Raw genomic sequence first — 18,430 nt, 5'->3', positions numbered from 1 at the left:
AATCAAAAATCTTTTTATTCGTTCTTAGTATAAAGTAAAATGTTCAAGGAAGTGGTACTTATCTTTCATGTGAGTCGCTGTTGTTGTCAAAGAAGTGAATAAATGCCTTGAAATGTATGAATTTCGCGCAGCAAAAAGAAGTGTGAGAAGTGAGACTTGAACCCTTGACCTGCTTCTTGGATTTTCTCGCACCATACCAACTGTGCTAAGCCTCTCTTGGGAAATAATCAAATTTCTTGCGAAGTAATCAAATTCCAACCGTGTGAGAGGCACTTCTGTATAAATTTCGCATAACAAAAATAAACATGCGAGAAGCAAGAATTTATCCCGCGACCTGCTGCTTGCATTCATGCCTCCTGACCAACTGTGCAAGCTTCTTATTTGCAAAATATCTCTGCGAAATTACCATCAACTCTCTTCTGTGCGAAATAATCAAAGAAATATCTGAGCGAAAAAATACGCATATGTTGGGACTTGATCGCACGACCATGAACTCATTAACTTCGCAGATGACCAATTGTGTTGCCTCTTGGTTGCGAAATAATGAAACAATATTGCGAAATTATACATTTTTTCGCTCCCTGTAAAAAAGAAGAAAACTATGTTCGCAGGAGAATTCGAACTTGCGACCACGAATGCACATACTGCTCTCTGGACCAATTGTGCAAGAACCTCTCTGCGAAATTAACGCATAACGTTTTTCCTTATTCTTTTATTCTCCCATGCAAATGAGAATAAAATGAAAAATATATGTCTCTGTGAATTCGAACCTGTGACCTATTTATTGTTCGCTCAACCTTGAACCATCTGTGCGAATTTATGTTTGTGATAGAAATTGCAGCATCTGCCTCTTATCTTTTCTTCGTCCTTCCTTAACTTCTTTCACATTTGCCGTCTTCTCTTCAACATGAAAATCTTCCACTGAAACTTCCATTTTTCCTTAAATTTCACCACAACAACTAATTTTTTCTCTCACTCTTTTCATGTCTTTGAATTACTGATGATGTTTACTCCCTGAAAGTGTGATTTCTTCCATAAAATTTCCATTTTTGAACCTAAACTTTGTAGATCTAGAAAAATATGAACAATAGCTAATCTTCTTGGAAATTTCTTGAACCAACAAGCTACAGGAGGGATAAATCCTTTACTCCTTCATGTTTCTAGCGCCAAAATGTAGTTGTAGGAAATCCCACAACACACCCCTTGTATTATCATGACTATAATTTCTAGATCTAAACTTATTTGATATGAAAATAAAGATAAAAATAATGAAAACAGAAAATAAGACACAAGATTTACGTGGTTCGATCAATATGATCTACACCCACGGGGTTAGGGATCTTCACTATGATTGTTCGTAATTACATATGGATTACAATTGAGACTCCATTAATGAGTATTTGGAGCTCTCTAGATCTAGTTTTTGGGGAAGAAGATGAATACAAAAGAGAAGGTTGACCTCCCTTTCTCTCTCTACAAAACGTGTCTCTCTACAAAGTGTGTCTCCCTTTTTATTTTTTGATTATTCTCCTTTCTCTCTCTTGCCTTTCTCTTTATATAGGTATTTACATAATGGATGACAGCTCATATATGGTGGGGTACAGCTAACATTTCCCCTAATTTCGGATCTGTCTTGCGGTATTTTCACAAACTTACAAATATTAACTTCGCAAACATCCTAAATTTCGCACGATCATCATACTTTTCTCACGTTTAAGCTGATGTCATCTGTTATGTCATTTCTCAAAGTGCTCTGCGACATTTTTGTAATGCGTTGTTAAGAATCTCGCGAGCGTATCGTTGTCGTGAAATTCTGATCCTACAGGCCTGGCTTCACAATCCCAATGAAGTCTTTAAGTCGTTAACTTGATTTTTGTGAAGAAAATCAAAGGTTAATGGAGATCGACTCTAGCGGGCCCACTAGTAGCACGCAGACGTGTGGGGATTAGTTTTGCACAATGCTAGATGTCTCCTTTATATAGCCTTCAAATCAGGGTTTTTCCTTAGTTACAAAGCAATTCATATTCACCGTTAGATGAAAACCTAATTTAGATTCAAGCTAATATTTCTCAACCGTTAGATTGAAAATTTAGCTTGTCACATACACTTGGGTAGACGTTTACTGGGTTCGTGAAAACCATGCCCAAACGTGTACGTGTATGTTGGTTCAACATAGTAACCCAAAAGGTTAAACATATGAGCATTTCATATTAACCTTGTTCTTCTTCACCATAAGTAGTTCAATTGACTCAAATGAACTAGTTACAGAGTTGTTCAATTGTTATGAGATCTTATGTAACTACACAGGATACAATTGAAGCAAAGATGATTCGATTCGATTGAATCGACTCATGAACATTATAGCCACGGTTTGCATAAAGCATTCCTTAGTAATTTAATGTTCCATGTCCAGAGCACATCTTTAGATCATAACCTCTTAAGTTCACAAACAAGTTCGCAGACTTAAGTTAATCGGTTGAGTTTTCCAAACTCAGCAGAAAGTCTCGGAATGAGAACTTCCGCCAGTTCGCGGACTGGGTTCGCGGACTGAGTTCCCGGACTAAGCACACAAACGAGTATTTGGAAAATCCCAGCATAAATTCTCAGTCGAGAACTTCCGACAGTTCGCGGACTTGGCAAGCCAATTCCACAATCCTCCCGCTTTATCTTGATCAAAAAAGTTCGAAAACTTCGGTTCAAGGAATACATGGTTATGTAATCTAAACTCTCATTTCAATCATTGAGACATTCTCAGAGGACGCTATGTAGCCGTTATTCACAGACCGATTCACGTCAGAGCAATTCTCAAAGTGATTGAAACTTTTCATGACTTTCGTCACTAGGTGAAGATAAACTTGATCAAAGCGAAACGCTTTACCAACACACGATTTTGAGATAAAAGATAAGCAATGAATGCTCATCTCGAAATGTCAAATGTGTATGATCAAGTCTATATAGCATACTACTTTTGTCTCATAAGAAGTATGAGATAGAAGAGATAGACTTTTGAGTGATAGATAAGTTCAAGTCTCCAGATACCTTTTTGTTAATAAAGTTCCACGGTTCCTTGTATAGATCTTCGTCGTTGTATGTTGAATCGCCATGAAGTCCTTGAGCTGAAGTACACTTTTCTATCATAGTCTGAGACTTAACTATGTAGGGTAGAAATCAAGACTTATAGTTTTGATCACTAACATTGACAAACATGCTTGAGATAACAATGCATGCGAGGTTGACCGAGCTATGCTCTAATAGTTACGCTCAAAATCTCTCTAAACAACGGATAACCTTAAACTGTTTTTTAAGTTTGCTTTTACAATGATTAATTGCCTCACAAACTTCTCTCTCTGATCTAGGTGTGTCTGTATCACAAACCACACTCTAGATGTCTTAGCTATGAGCTAAACATCTCTATCTATAGATTTAACGGTTTTCCAAACCTTCTAGGAATTTATTTCCTTATCTAGGAGTAATTCCTTTTCTAGGTATATTTCCTTTTAGGAATATTACCTTGTTCTAGGATTCTTCCTTATCTAGGAATAATTCATTTTCTAAGTATATATTTCCTTATCTAGAAATATTACCTTGTCTAGGAAATATTCCGTTTCTAGGTATATTTTCTTATCTAGGAATATTACCTTGTCTAGGAATATTCCTTATCTAAGAATACTGCCTAAAAATCAGTATTCGTTCATTAAATTACAATTATATCCTCAATCCTTCTTGAGGATCACTAGTTCCTGGAGAGAGGAAGATACACATTATCAAAAATTGTACTATACTGAAGTTTAGTTCCCAAACGCATCCATAAAGACTTCCAAAAATAACTCAAAAATTTAGTGTCTCTATCAGAAGTAATTTTCTTGGGAATTCCATGCAGACGTACCACTTATTTGAAAAATAAGTAAGCAACGTTGGAGGCATCTGTAGTTTTCTTGCAGGCTATGAAGTGAGCCATTTTTGAATAACGATCAACAACTACTAAAATAGAATCATTCCCCATGGCAGTATGTGGCAATCCAAGTACAGAATCCATGCTAATATCCACCAAAGGAGCATCTGGAATTAGAAATGGAGTATATAAACCTGTGTTTTGAATATTCCCTTTGGACTGTTGGCAAACCATACATTTTTGTACGTACCTTTGAACGTCCCTTTTAAGAGATGGCCAGAAATAACGTTCTTCAACCAAAGCTATTATCACGTCCAAAATGTCCTCCCAGGCCACTTCCATGTAATTCTTGGATTAAATGAAGACGTAAAGAACATTGCGGTATACATAAACGATTCCCCTTAAAAATAAAACCATCTTGAATGAGAAAATTATCAACACTGCCTGTTGAAGAACCATACTTTTCCCAGAGTATCTGAAATTCTTTGTCTTCATGATACAAATCTTTCAGGAAATCAAAGGCTAAACTCTGATGTTTAAGAGTAACTAGAAGATGAGCTCTCCTACTCAAAGCACCAGCAACTTGATTAATTTTTCCACTCTGATGTTTAATGGAAAAGGTATATTTATTGATAGTAGATAACCACATATCATGCATCCTATTGACCTTTCCTGAAGCTTTCAGAAACTTGAGAGCTTGATTATCAGTGTTGACAACGAACTCACTGTGAATCAAATAATGATGCCAATTCTTAAGAGCTTGAACTAGAGAAATTAATTCAAACTCATAAGTAGACCACTTATTCCTTGTATCTGAAATCTTTTCACTATAGGATGCAATTGGATGTCCTTCTTGAGATAACACAACACCAATACCAACTACTGAAGCATCACAATGAATCTCAAAAGGTTTATCAAAATTTGGCATGGAAAGAACAGGTGCGCTACACAACTTTTCTTTGAGAAGATTAAAGCTCTTATCTGCTTCTTCAGTCCATGCAAAAGTATCATGCTTCAAACAATCTGTCAAACCAGCTGCAATTGTGCTGAAATTTCTCATAAATATTCTATAGAAGGAAGCTAACCCATGAAAACTTCGTACTTCTCGTATAGATGTTGGAGTAGACCATTCTACAATTGCTTTCACCTTAGAATCATCCACATAAATACCAGTATCTGACACAATATATCCCAAGAAAGTGACTTTGTTTGTAAAGAAAGTGCACTTCTTTAGATTCACATGCAAAACATTGTCCTGCAATGCCTTAAAGACTTGAGATAAATGTGAAATATTCTCTTCTTCATTGTTGCTAAAAATTAGTATGTCATCAAAATGTACTATGACAAACTTTCCAAGAAAAGGTTGCAGAACTTGATTCATGAGGCGCATAAACATACTAGGTGAATTAGATAATCCAAAACGCATGACTAACCAATCATATAAACCTTCCTTTGTCTTGAAAGTTGTTTTCCATTCATCACCTTCTCGAATACGTATTTGATGATATCCACTACGTAAATCAAGCTTTGTAAACACTTTAGCATCCGAAAGCATATCTATCATGTCATCAATTCTTGGTATGGGAAACCTATAAGGTATATCAACTCTATTTAATGCTCTATAGTCTATACACATACGATGTCCACCATCCTTTTTGTTTACTAAAAAGGCTGGACTAGCACAAGGACTTTTGCTAAGTCTTATCAACCCTTTTTGTAACAAATCATCAACCTGACCTTGTAATATCTCATGCTCTTTAGGACTTAACCTATAATGAGGTTGATTAGGAATAGAAGTTCCAAGAATGAAGTCTATTTGATGTTGTAAATCTCTAAGGGGAGGTAAAACATTTGGTAACTCAGCAGGAAATAAGTCACTAAAAGAAGACAATAAAGGTTGTACCTTGTATGGAATCTCCACCATAGGCTTAACAACTTCATGTGAGCTCAAAGAATGAGTGTAATGTAAAGAATGAACAATAGTAGCAACCAAGGCAGTGATCTTCTTGTCTGTTGGTTCCTTAACTGAAGTAGAAGTTTGTAAAGGCCATAAAACTTTAGTAAAACCTTCATGAACAAAATTGTAAGTGTTGTCATAACAATTATGAACAACATGAATATCATATTACCATGGTCTTCCCAACAGTAAGCTTGCTGCAGTCATATTAGTAACATTACATAAGACATAATCCTCATATCCAGGAAAAGAAAACTTGACCAAGCACTGATGAGTGATCTGCTGAGTTGAAGAAATGTTTATCCAACCAACTGAGTACGGATTTGGATGAGTAGTAACAGGTAAACCAAGTTTTTCAACCAATTTTGCAGAAACGTAATTTTCTGTACTTCCACTGTCAATGATCATGTTGCAAAGCTTCTCTTCAATGAGACAATGACATTTGAAAATACTATGTCTTTGAGTAGGACATGGTTCAGTGATTAAAACTGCGTGAATTACTCCAAGAAAATCTGCATCATAAGTCTCATGTTCTTGTAAATAATTAAACTCATCATCTCCTAATTCTTCTTCTGCTTGTGTTTCTTCTTGAATTTCATTAATGTATGCATGAAACTTGCGACAATCACTAGAAGTATGGCCAGTTTGGTTGCACTTGTTACATCAATCTCCTCGAAACATTGAATAAGGATTAGAGGGTTTATATAAAGGTGGAAATTGTTGTTGATATTGATTTACTCTAGTATTGCGAGTAATATCTCTTTGAGGATTAGCTGGAGGTAGTTTAGCAGATAAGATATTCATCGTTGGAGCAGCTTCTGAAGAAACATATGTTGTTTGTTGTTGCTGATGCGGTTGGCGGGCGCCTCTGTTATGTGGATCAACAAAGACAGTTTATCCTTGTGAATATGGATCAACAACGACTGTTGATCCCTTATCACCCTGGTAACCATAAGATGTATATGGTCTTGCAACTTTATAAAAATGTTGATAACGAGCTTGTCATGGATTTGCTTGTCTAGAAGTACTGAGGACACGCCTTTCAATTTTAATGGCTTGTTGTATGGCTTCAACCATCGTATACACGAATTGTGTCATCCCCTGTTGAATTAAGTTGTTCAAACCATCTATAAAACGCGCAACTAACTGCTCTTCAGTCTCATTCAGTTGGTTACGTGTAACTAAACTATAAAATTCGGCCACATATTCTTCAACCAACCTAGCTCCTTGTCGACAGTTTTGCAGTTTGAGAAACAATTGTTGCGTATAATCTTTAGGTAAAAATTTATCTCTTAACAGATCTCTCATTCTTTTCCAAGTACGTATAGGAGGTTTGAGATATTTTGTACAACATCACAAAGTTTGTCCCACCAAGCTGCAGCGCCAACTTTCAGTTTGTATGCAACCAATTTAACTTTAGAAGAATCAGGTACCTCCATGAAGTTGAAAAACGACTCTACTTCATAAAACCAATCTAACAATTATATTTAAACCACCATGGAAGTTGGGTATATCAACTTTCAATTTATATTCTGGTAAAGACCCATAAGAATTAGATTTCAATCTTCTTTTATCTTCCCAGTTTTTTTCTAATTCTGCTTCAGCCTTGTCTTCATCTTCATTACTGTTTATTATCACAATTGCAGGTTTCTTATAAGGACTATTAAGAAAGCTCTCAAATTGTTTTGTGAACGTAAGAAACTTGGAAATTTCTTCTGGAACACAATTATTTTGAACAAAAGGATTCTTCTTACTTTTAGTTGCGTCATCGTCTTTTGTTTCTCCTGATTTCTTTTCTTCAGTATTGACATCCTTATCATCAGTTAAACCTGGCATACCTTCCTCATCTAGACCCGTGTGTTTCAATAACTTAATAAGATAATGTTCATGTGATTCAAGTTTCTTTTCTACGGTAGAAGAAATACTTGCTTCAATTTCTGGTTTAAGCTCTATGATGAGGGTTGTTGATAATGCTTTCAACAGTGCTTTGACAAGGGCATCAATATCAGTTTGTGTAAACTTTTCTCCCAATGAAAGGAAAAGGTAGGTTGTTTGAAAATTTAGGGTTTTGAGTTGTTGCGGAAGCTGTGTAAAGGATCTGTTTCTAGATAAAAATCTAAAAACGATGTATCTGATACCAACTAGTGTAGCACAAATAAGGGTTTAAAAGGATAGTTTAAGTTTTGTCAGAAACTTAATTAAAACCTGATTCTAGGATCAAGATTTTAAGGTAAAATATTGATAATCAAAGTAGATAATAATATTAATAAAAGAGATGTGTTCTTGTAAACAAGAGACCTAGCCTTTATATAGGCTTACATGAGCTGATAAAAGGAAAGAATTTAACGTAAACTAGAAAAGGAAATACTTGAAAAGAAAACAAACTTAAATTGACGTAAGGGATCAACTGTCATAGTTGATCCATAAGCATGGGATCAACTGTTAAAGTTGATACAGAAGAAAAGGATCAGCAATCATTGTTGATACAGAGAAAGATGTACCACATCAATATATCGGGATCTGGTTTGATTATGAATGATATAACAGGGAACTACATTGGTTGCAAAACCATTCCAGGAGTAGATAGGAATGCTGAAGAAGCTGAATGCTTGGCCTTACTAGAGGCTTGTATGTGGGCGAAAGAAAGGAACAAGAGGAAAATATGCTTCATCAGTGATGCTCAATTAGTAGTAGGTTCTTTCAATTCAAAGAATAACCAGTTGTTCTGGTACAATAACACTATTTTAGATGATTGCAAGTTAATTCAATCCTATTTTTCATTTTGAGTTTCTTAAAAGAAATCTCAACAGCATGGCTGATACAGCAGCTAAGCACTGTAATAAATTTAGAGTTCAGGGAGAATTGTGAGGTATTATCCCAACTTTCCTGATGCAACATTTGTAACTTATCTGGTTTAATGTTATCCATTTTTCTTAGCAAAAAAAAAAGGTTATTTTCTTATAGAGAGGGTCACTCCCATCTGTCGGTACCACTTTACCTTTTGATTGGCTTACCCCTCCTTGCATTTTGTCCAATAGTTTTTTTTTTTTTTTTTTACAGCCAGTGGCCAAGGCATAAAATAAAGAAGTGCTGTGAGAGTGAATTGAGTTCCAACTGTTTCCAGTTGCTCTTGAAAAAATTACTTGGAAACCATCATGATCCGGAAATTTATTAGACTAATATATTAGAATTATCCATTTCAGAAATACTAGGAGGAATATTCTTATAGATTGAATCATGAAGAGAAGTGGCTATTCAGGGTGTGGGAAAAATCAGTTAGCGTATTACTATTCTTTTTTCTATTAAGAGTAGTAGTGTTCTGGTTGTTTAGAAGACATTATAGGACAATAGTCAGAACCTATAACACTAGATGAGTAAGAGAGGGATTAGGAAGTCGCAAGTTCCACTCAGCAATTTGCATTGCTCTGTTAAGTCTTTCCTGAATGTTACAGTTTCTTTTTATATGGTTATTCCATGTAAATTCGTACCTAAGAAACCAAAATCATAAAGTTATGCCTTTTCTAGGATGGTAGTATTCACTATCATTTTTGTTCTATGAAAGTTCTCCTAACTTTTCAGATTGATCAAAGATCATGCTAAAATCACCTATCACTAACCAAGCATATTCCTATTTTTAACTTGTTTGCTTATTTCTTCTAAGAAATACCAGGTTATATTCCTATCCGCTGGATAGAGACTGCCTTTTACCGATAAAAAAAAAGATAGGGACTGTCATATAAGAAAGTTAGAACACATTTCTTAGAATACCCAAGAAGCTATAGCTAAGCAACACTCTTGAGATAATACTATCGAACATGGGGTGAGAAATACTAAATACTTCCACACGGTTACTCCAGACCAATTATACAAGGTTAAGTCATGGGTTATAAGCTAGCGTCACCAAGACCCACATAAACTCTACAACCCATAACACCATCTAGGCCTTCCGACGGAATGCATTTTCAATAGTTTTAGCATGGATTTTCTGGTGTGTGTCTCTTGTTTATTTTCAATTTTCTAATTCCTTTCTGTGATTATATCTTTTTTTCATATGGAATTAAGACATGAGCTCAATCATTGTCTTTCACAGGAAATACAAATGAACTAGTTATGTAGAAGAGAATGAGTTTGCGCCATTAGAGCATCTCCAATGCTAGGGGTGGAGGTGATCCTATGTGGAGGTCTAAATATCACATTTTCTATGAAGGTCATTCACATATGGACAAAGCAAATAAAGTTAACACCTTTCAACCCAAAAAATCATCTCCAATCCTTAAGGTTTTATCTAACAATTTTCAAATTAACATAGAGACAAATTGATGATGTGGACTTTGACCCAAGGTCATGGAAAATGTCTTATTTAGACTTTCTCTTCCACCCCACATAATTATATCACAATTTCCAAGGACCTTAACCCTTACATTGGAGATGGAATTTTGATAGAAAAAATCTTAAATTTTAGATGACATGATTTTTTATGACCTCCACCCCTTGCATCGAATATGCTCCTATGACTACACTAGAAAGGGTGTCAGAACATAATTTCTAGATCATGATATTTGAACCAAAGTAAAGCCAGCTCTATTGCCCACCTAACCAAAAGATTTCAATTTTTGGGTTATAGATGGAGTAAATCTAGATTTTTAGTTCCACGTGGTGTTCACTTCGAGACGGGATTGGGACTTTTTAGGTCATACAATGATTTCCCATACAATGGGACTTTTTGCTCTTTCCCAATGCGTAACATGGGCACAAACCTAGTTTACCTAGTTGCATGCGTTTGTGTTTTGTATTGGTGATTCTCGAAGGTTGTCTGCTAGCGCTAGCAACCATATCATGAGCCCTGCTTGGTTTGTTAGTACCGTAAGTACTTTTTCAAGATCACCTCACTGCTTGGTTTTTTTAGTAATGCTTACCAATTCTTGGTGGTGGGTCCCAGGAACATGTGTCTATCGGATTATTTAGTCGATTTCTGTTGTTGTTTGGATAGGGTCGTTGATTCTATATCAAAATGATAGATAGATAAACAAAGAAAAAAATTGACGTTTAAAACCGACGGATACAAGGTGGGCCCCAAAACCCCACCCCAACCAATCCTTGGTGATGGGTCCATGTGGCTGCCGGTTTTTTTTGTTGTTCGGATAGAATTGTTGCTATCTATTTTTTTTTAGGGCAGAGCTGGTTCCTATGCACGAGAGACCAGAGGCACACCTATGTGAGAGAGTCTAGAGACACGGTATGAATTAACCAAGCATTATATATACCCTAAAAGTTAACCAATTATAAAGGGAATTAAATCATTTTTTGTGTCTGTGTGACAGTGATACAGTTACTCGGTGATGATATACCCGATTTCGAAACTCGTTAGTACCAAATTAAAGTTTACCAATCAAAAAAGATATCATTTTTCAAGATTTTATCTATTTTCCACCTACACTTTCCCTATTTTCCACCACCTTCAAATTTTCGGAAGCAACTCTACTTTTTAATTCCACATTTTCATATTTACCACGTATTGAAGTCAAATTAAATTTAACTCACTATCACCATTTCTATTTATCTTCTTATTTTTCATGAATCTCTATTTTCATTAGAAACCCATTAAATACTATTAACCTTGAATTATAGTCAGATCTTGAAAAACCATTTATCATTTATTACAGTTTGATGTAATTTAACGATTCGTGTTATCTGTTTTGAATTTATCAAAGTACTGAAAATATTCGAAAGTCCTGAATTTATTGAGCTAATATTTTATTTTATGTTTCATAAGAATGGTGATGGAAGATTTTTTTTTCTTTTCGGGATACGTTTTGAAGCTCAAAGTTTGTAGTCGACCCTTACCAGACGATTATGGATGCCCTTAATCATTCAAAACGGGATTGTTCAGTCACCGACGATCGCCAACACACAAGTTAATGAACAACTTTGTTTTTGAAACTTTGTAGTCACAATTGGACGATTAGGAATGCACTAAATCTTTAAAACCGAATAACTACATTAAGCTACAACCGTTCAGTCACCGATGACTACAAAAAAAAAAACGGTTATGTATGTCTTTGTTTTCTGAAACTTCGTACTCATTCCTAAGTGAACGATTAGGAACCCTCTAAATTTACCTAAACCGGACAAGCACATCAAATTCCTGTCATTTTCCTGCTCCGCATATCTACCTAGCGACCACCACCTTCCTTCACTCATGATTTATTTAGATTTTTTTTCCTTCTATAATCATGTACCAAAAGATACCTTATATATATATTTTTGATTGATCAAGAGAATAGATTCGAAAGCACATAAACCATGTGTAGATGCATACAGCTAGAAGAGAGCAAAAAGCTCTAGAAAAAGCAACAAAAAAATGGTAAAGCTAAGACGAGAAATTCAAAGTACACAATGAGTATCGACAGAAACAAACACAACTCGATGTACTTTAAAATCAAACCGTAATTTTCGAAAAAGAAAGGAGACCATTACCCATTATCATTTAACTCGCCAACATCCATTGCAACTAAACCATTGTGATTTTTCACGAGATTTGTAAACATTTCCTCACGACGACTCTTAAAAGAGGGAAAGTCTAACCCCCATGAAGATCCGAAATCCTATTAGTTTATCTGTTGAGATTTTGTCAGGAGCTTCAGATTTTGGATTTTATTTTTTATTTTTTGTAGTTAGAGAACCATTTGAAACATACCTGTTGCTTTGGTTTTTGAACTTGCTTCCTAGAACCGAAAATTGGCTCGGAAGATGATGGCTTTGTAATGCTTATCTTTGGATCTTTCAAGACTAATTGAGACGTCGTTATCTCCTCCTCCTCTTCTTCTTCTTATTGGATTCCACGAAATCTGTTATGGATTTCAAAGCCGGGGGGAGCGGAGGGATCACTAGATGATGAGCTTGCACCTTCTACTACTGGTTGAACATTCGTAACTACATCCATATGCATACCCTCTTGAATCTCCTCAACAAAAAGTGTTTCCTTGGTTTTTCTGGACCACTTTTTTTCTTCTTCTTAATAGTCTCACTTAGAGCAGCAGTATCCTCAGTGACTAGACTATAATAGCTTCTTTCAGCTTTGCTCTACATTCAAAGACCAAATGACCCAAAATTTTTCAATGAGAGCAAAATTTAAGGACTTTTGGAATCTCCGCGCGTTGCCAAAATCTTTTTTCAATGTTATCATCACCTTCACCTATCCATACTCGATCTGGAATCTTCATGGAAAAATCAACTTCTACTAATACACTAGCAAAAAAAAAACAACTAAATCCATTACAAGAGTGGTCTAGCTGAATAGGTTTACCGAAATCCTTAGCCATTATCAGCAAGTTCTCCTCTGTCCAATACTCCAAACTTAGACCTGGAAATTTAATCCAAACCTTAGCCAACGATGTCCGCTGATTTTCTGGGTTGAATCTTGGCTCCCATTCTTTAACTTGCAAAACTTGATTAATCACCCTCCATGAATCTCCTGACCGTATCTTAGTCTTATCCTTTCTGTTTTCTAGCTTAATAACAAGAATCCCCTTCTAATTGGAATGATCTTCACTTCCCCAGTAGGGTTCCATTGAGATACCAGTTGATCCTTAACATCTTCTACCTTTATCTTGTTTAAATCAAGTCTTCCAATGAGACTCTATTTCCAGATGTTTAGACCCTTCTCATACATATTGTTAACCGACAAATCTCCTGTTAGATAAGGAGAAGGAAGGGCATTCAATACCACAGAAGAAACCATCTTTTTGGAAGCTGTATATTCAATCAACTGAAAACGCCATGGATTAACCTACGAAAATGACCTTAAAGGGAAAAAGCACCACCAGAAAAAGGAGAAACTGATTGGATCTCACATCATCTCTGCTGAAAACCTAGATCAAAGAGGAAATCTTCAACAAATCGAGATAACGACGATGAAAAACTAAACCCTAGAAAAGTCAATTTCACCTGACCATAAGCCTCATATGGTGAAGAAATATTGATTTGTAAAATAGTTTTTTTTTAATTATTTGGCTGTTGGCGTTTTTTTTTTCCGGGCACATACATAAAATCAAAAAATGGTGTTTATGATTTGTAAAACATTATATAAGTAGTATGATATATAAGTGGAGATAGGTGTAAAACTTGCCGGCTCGGCACAACCCGACACACGGAGTCGCGTGCTTCACGTGCCATGTGACGTGCTATGCTGTGCCAACGATTTAAACGTGTTGTGTCGTGCTATGCTTTACTAGTCAAAAGCTAGGCACAACACACAAATAAACGTGTCGGGTCATGCTATGTCGTGCCGGCACACGTGCTATAAACAATTTGAAATCACTTAATGGTATACATTATGTCAGACATTATCAGGAGAGTATAGGCAACATATCATTTGAAATTATTTCAAGTAAAATTATCAAGTTTATTCCATAGAAAAAAATAGCCCATCAAATATAAAATTGGATCATTGTCATGTAAAGTAAATGTTCTAGTCCAATATAGATAACGATATTATAACAACCGTATTGAAATATATTTTCCAAATATTTAGGTATTATATGTGTTATTATAAAAATAAGCGAGCATAACAATGATAAAATGTCAAAAACTAGCTAGAATAAAGATTTTTTTTTTGTGAAATATATACAAAATGTGATGTATTGTGCCTTGTTATATGGTGTACTTGAGCGTGCTATGACGTGCTTTATTGACGTGTTGTGCTGAGCTGGGCCACGTGCTTATCTGTGCCGCATGTTGTGCTGTGCTACTGTGCCGATTAGGCTAACCCAGCACAGCCCGCAAAACTAACATGTTGGACCGTGCTGGGCTAAACCACATGTTAGATTGGGCTCAGATTTTAGCGTGCTGGATTGGGCTGTGCTCGTGGTGGCACACACCGATTTACACCGGTTAATGTGGGTGACAAATAAAAAAAGTATGGTTGTCAAGTACGTGAAACCTTTTTCAATGTCTATGATTTTTGTTTTAATCACAAAATTAATTAGGCATTCCTTGGCGAGTACTGTCCAGATTAAAGTGAAATAACCATTTAATTGATATATTTCCACCAAACGGCAACAAACAAGTGGATGCGACATTAATTTATTCTTAGTTGTCGTTGGCGTGACCGGCAACTGAGAATACAATTTTATCATTTTTTAAACAGCCAAAAGGGTTCTGAGAGTGCCAATAAAATATATCACCTTGAATCCACTAAAGTTTACTATTCGAGAAAAGGGAATAAGGTGGGACATTTGCGTGGAAGACAAGCAGTAATCACCATTTTAAATTCACCAAAGACTAGAGAAGCTAGACGGATTTCAACTAGCTAATACCAGCTTCACCACTTTCCTATTTTTCCCCAAAAAATCAGAAACAGATTGAAAATGCCAAGAGAACCAAAAAGACCGAATCTCAATGTTCCTCTATTAACAGAAAACAGAGAACAGGAACATGGGTTTGGGTTGCTGCTCGGAAAGAAAAATAGTTTTGTTAGTAAGGAGAGTTCAGAGATTGTTGAAGAAATGAAGAAGCAGCTATGGTTAGCTGGACCTCTTATATCAGTTAACGTCTTACAGTTTAGATTACAGTTAATTTCAGTAATGTTTGTTGGTCATCTTGGTGAACTTTCTCTTTCTAGCGCTTCGATTGCTACTTCTTTTGCATCAGTTAGTGGTTTCAGCTTGTTAGTAAGTGGCTTCCTCTCATTTCTTATTAGTTTTTCCAGTAATTCGTTACTTAAAACTAAGCGATTTGTTATTTTACCCACAAAATGTTTCTTGATTTTGTTTTATTGAACTCCATGTGTTGATTAGATGGGCATGGGAAGTGCATTGGATACATTATGCGGTCAATCATACGGAGCAAAGCAGTATCATATGCTCGGGATACATATGCAGAGAGCCATAATTGTCCTTTTACTTGTTAGTGTTCCTCTTGCTTTTATTTGGGCCAACACAGGTTTAATTCTCTCGGCCGTAGGACAAGGTCAGGACATATCATTTGAAGCGGGAGTATATGCTCGTTACATGATCCCTTCCCTTTTTGCATTTGGACTCCTTCAGTGTGAAGTTAGGTTCTTGCTAACCCAAAGTATAGTCCTACCAATGATGATAAGCTCTGCAGTTACAGCCTTTTCACATATACTTGTATGTTGGGTTCTGGTTTTCAAAACGAATCTTGGTTATAGAGGTGCTGCAATGGCGAATGCTATTTCTTATTGGATCAATACAATACTGTTAGCACTTTTTATCAAGTTCTCTGACACCTGCAAAAGAACTTGGACTGGTTTCTCTAAGGAAGCGGTTCAGGATATATATAACTTCATGAGCCTTGCTATTCCTTCGGCTGTCATGGTCTGGTAATTGCACTTCTCCTACAATAACTTATTATTAACTAAATTCTCATTCTTAGCGCCCATTTTATCGATTCTTTTGTAATTGAATTACTTCGTCATCCTAAACAGCTTAGAAGTGTGGTCTTTCGATATGATGGTCCTGCTATCAGGTTTCCTTCCAAATCCAAAGCTAGAAACTTCAGTGTTATCTATCAGGTTAAGTTTCTCGAACATAACGGTGCTTCTTTATTACTCATAATACTTTTCAAAGTTTTAGCAAAACCATCTGCTTTATTTACTGGAGTGAGTGAAAGAAACTTGGGATGGTCACATTAATGACTCGCTTCTTCCGTCATGTTGTCAAGTTTAACATATTACTAACCACATAAGCTATCATTTTCAGTCTCAACACAAACACTGTTCTTTTTATGATTGCATCCGGACTCGGTGGAACTATAAGGTCAGCTAATAACATTTAAGTACTATTGCAAGTATTTATTGATATACCTATGTTTAATTACATTAATGGAATTTTCCAACCTCACAGCACAAGGGTTTCGAATGAATTAGGAGCGGGTAACCCGAAAGGAACACGCTTAGCAGTTCAGTTGGTGTTACTCATAACCATTACACAAGGTATAATAACAGGCTCAATCCTGATTTTAATACGTGGTCTTTGGGGATATGCCTATAGCAACGAAGAAGAGGTGGTAAGTTATGTGGCGACCATGTTGCCATTTATTTCACTCTCGAGCCTTCTTGATGGAATTCAAGGCGTTCTTTCAGGTTTGTATTTCTATACGCTTTATACAACAGGTCGCTTGTTAACGAACCAAAACGTGAGCACTTTAACATGAGCTCTTTTACTAACATGATTATGCAGGAACTATTAGAGGATGCGGTCGACAAAAGATAGGTGCTTTTATTAATCTTGGAGCTTATTACCTTGTGGGCATCCCTTCAGCTATATTACTAGCTTTTGTTCTACATATGGGGGGAAAGGTGAGGCAATCAATTTTCTCTGTTGAACATTTTCTTTGACCCGCATCATTTTTTACTGTTGTATTCTTTTCTATATTCTGTCACATTTGGAAGATATATATGATTGTATAAAACTGTGAATCAAAATAGGGACTTTGGCTTGGGATCATATGCGCATTGTCGGTTCAAGTTGTATCTCTTCTTACTGCAACCTTGCGTACTGACTGGGAGCATGAAGTAAGTGATATTTGTCTGGTTTTAGTTTTCCAATGTTTTTATGTCAGATATACCGCTTTCGTTTTATTCTCTCAACTTCGCATTTGCAGGCAAAACAAGCAGCGAATAGAGTTTATGGCGCCACCGTTCCCATAAATTTGGTGGCATAAATACAAATAAATTATGGATACAAAGGAAGGGTTTAGGTTGAGAATTGGATTGATTCTATTTTATTTTATTTTTGGGAAAATTAGGATAATTTTGACCTTGCTGCTAACAACTCTTAGAATAGTATAAATTCTCTATCTGCAAAAACCAAATGTGCAAAGAAAAGTGGGATCCAAGGATCAGAAGATAAAACAAATTTTTTTAGTGAACCGTGGCTAGTACTGCTCCAAAAGCGTATGCCACATGGGGTGGGACAAAGGTTGCCAATGGGTACACGATTACCTCGAACTGAATCGGACTCTGACAAGTTCGATTCGGTTCCGGATCGTAAAATTGGATCCATTAGTGATATATCTACGTGACAGTGGAACCGTTAGGGATCAATAAGATTTCGGGTCCTAGCGATAGATCTGTCGGTTCCTCACAAATATCAAGTGCCTGAATGTTCGTTTTTTTTTGTTTGTTAATTTTATCTAAAATGCAAAAAGTGTCTAGTTTTCTTTAGATTTTTATATTTTTCATTTATTTTCTTAGATTTAATCTTAATTAGAATGTTTATATATTTTTAATATTAGCTTTATATAAAAAATTATCGGTTTCAAGCTAATATGACGAATATAATAAAATTATGAGTTCCGCACAATCAATAATTCTTTCTGGGCTACATGATTCCTCAGCTTAAGAACTTCATCCTTTATGATGGAATAAATTAACCAAAACAAAAGAAGGAGGGTTAGGCATAAGAAAAAGTAGCGAGCATAATAAGGCAGCTTATGAAAAGAATTTGGAGTTTACATGATCAACCTAGTACCATTTGGGGTGATCTCTGCAATGAGAAATATCTTAGTTATCTACAAAGCAGTGTTTCTATCCCATCATCATCCATATCTCAATGAAA

General features: G+C 35.8%; 1 protein-coding gene across 1 annotated transcript; it reads left to right on the top strand.

Moving 5' to 3' along the window:
• The first annotated feature begins 15,161 nt into the window (after window positions 1–15,161).
• Window positions 15,162–17,741, top strand: LOC113356679 (protein DETOXIFICATION 16-like). The gene is made up of 8 exons (XM_026599885.1): window positions 15,162–15,520; window positions 15,647–16,191; window positions 16,297–16,383; window positions 16,571–16,627; window positions 16,715–16,953; window positions 17,051–17,169; window positions 17,299–17,385; window positions 17,475–17,741. Exons 1-8 carry the CDS (start codon window positions 15,218–15,220, stop codon window positions 17,532–17,534), a joined length of 1,497 nt encoding a protein of 498 aa, XP_026455670.1. The 5' UTR covers window positions 15,162–15,217; the 3' UTR covers window positions 17,535–17,741.
• Window positions 17,742–18,430: the final 689 nt, after the last annotated feature.

The sequence above is a fragment of the Papaver somniferum genome, chromosome 3 (assembly GCF_003573695.1).
Source record: "Papaver somniferum cultivar HN1 chromosome 3, ASM357369v1, whole genome shotgun sequence".
NCBI classification, from domain to species: Eukaryota; Viridiplantae; Streptophyta; class Magnoliopsida; order Ranunculales; family Papaveraceae; genus Papaver; species Papaver somniferum.
Note: the sequence above shows the minus strand (reverse complement) of the source record. Positions and strands in the feature narration are given on the sequence as shown.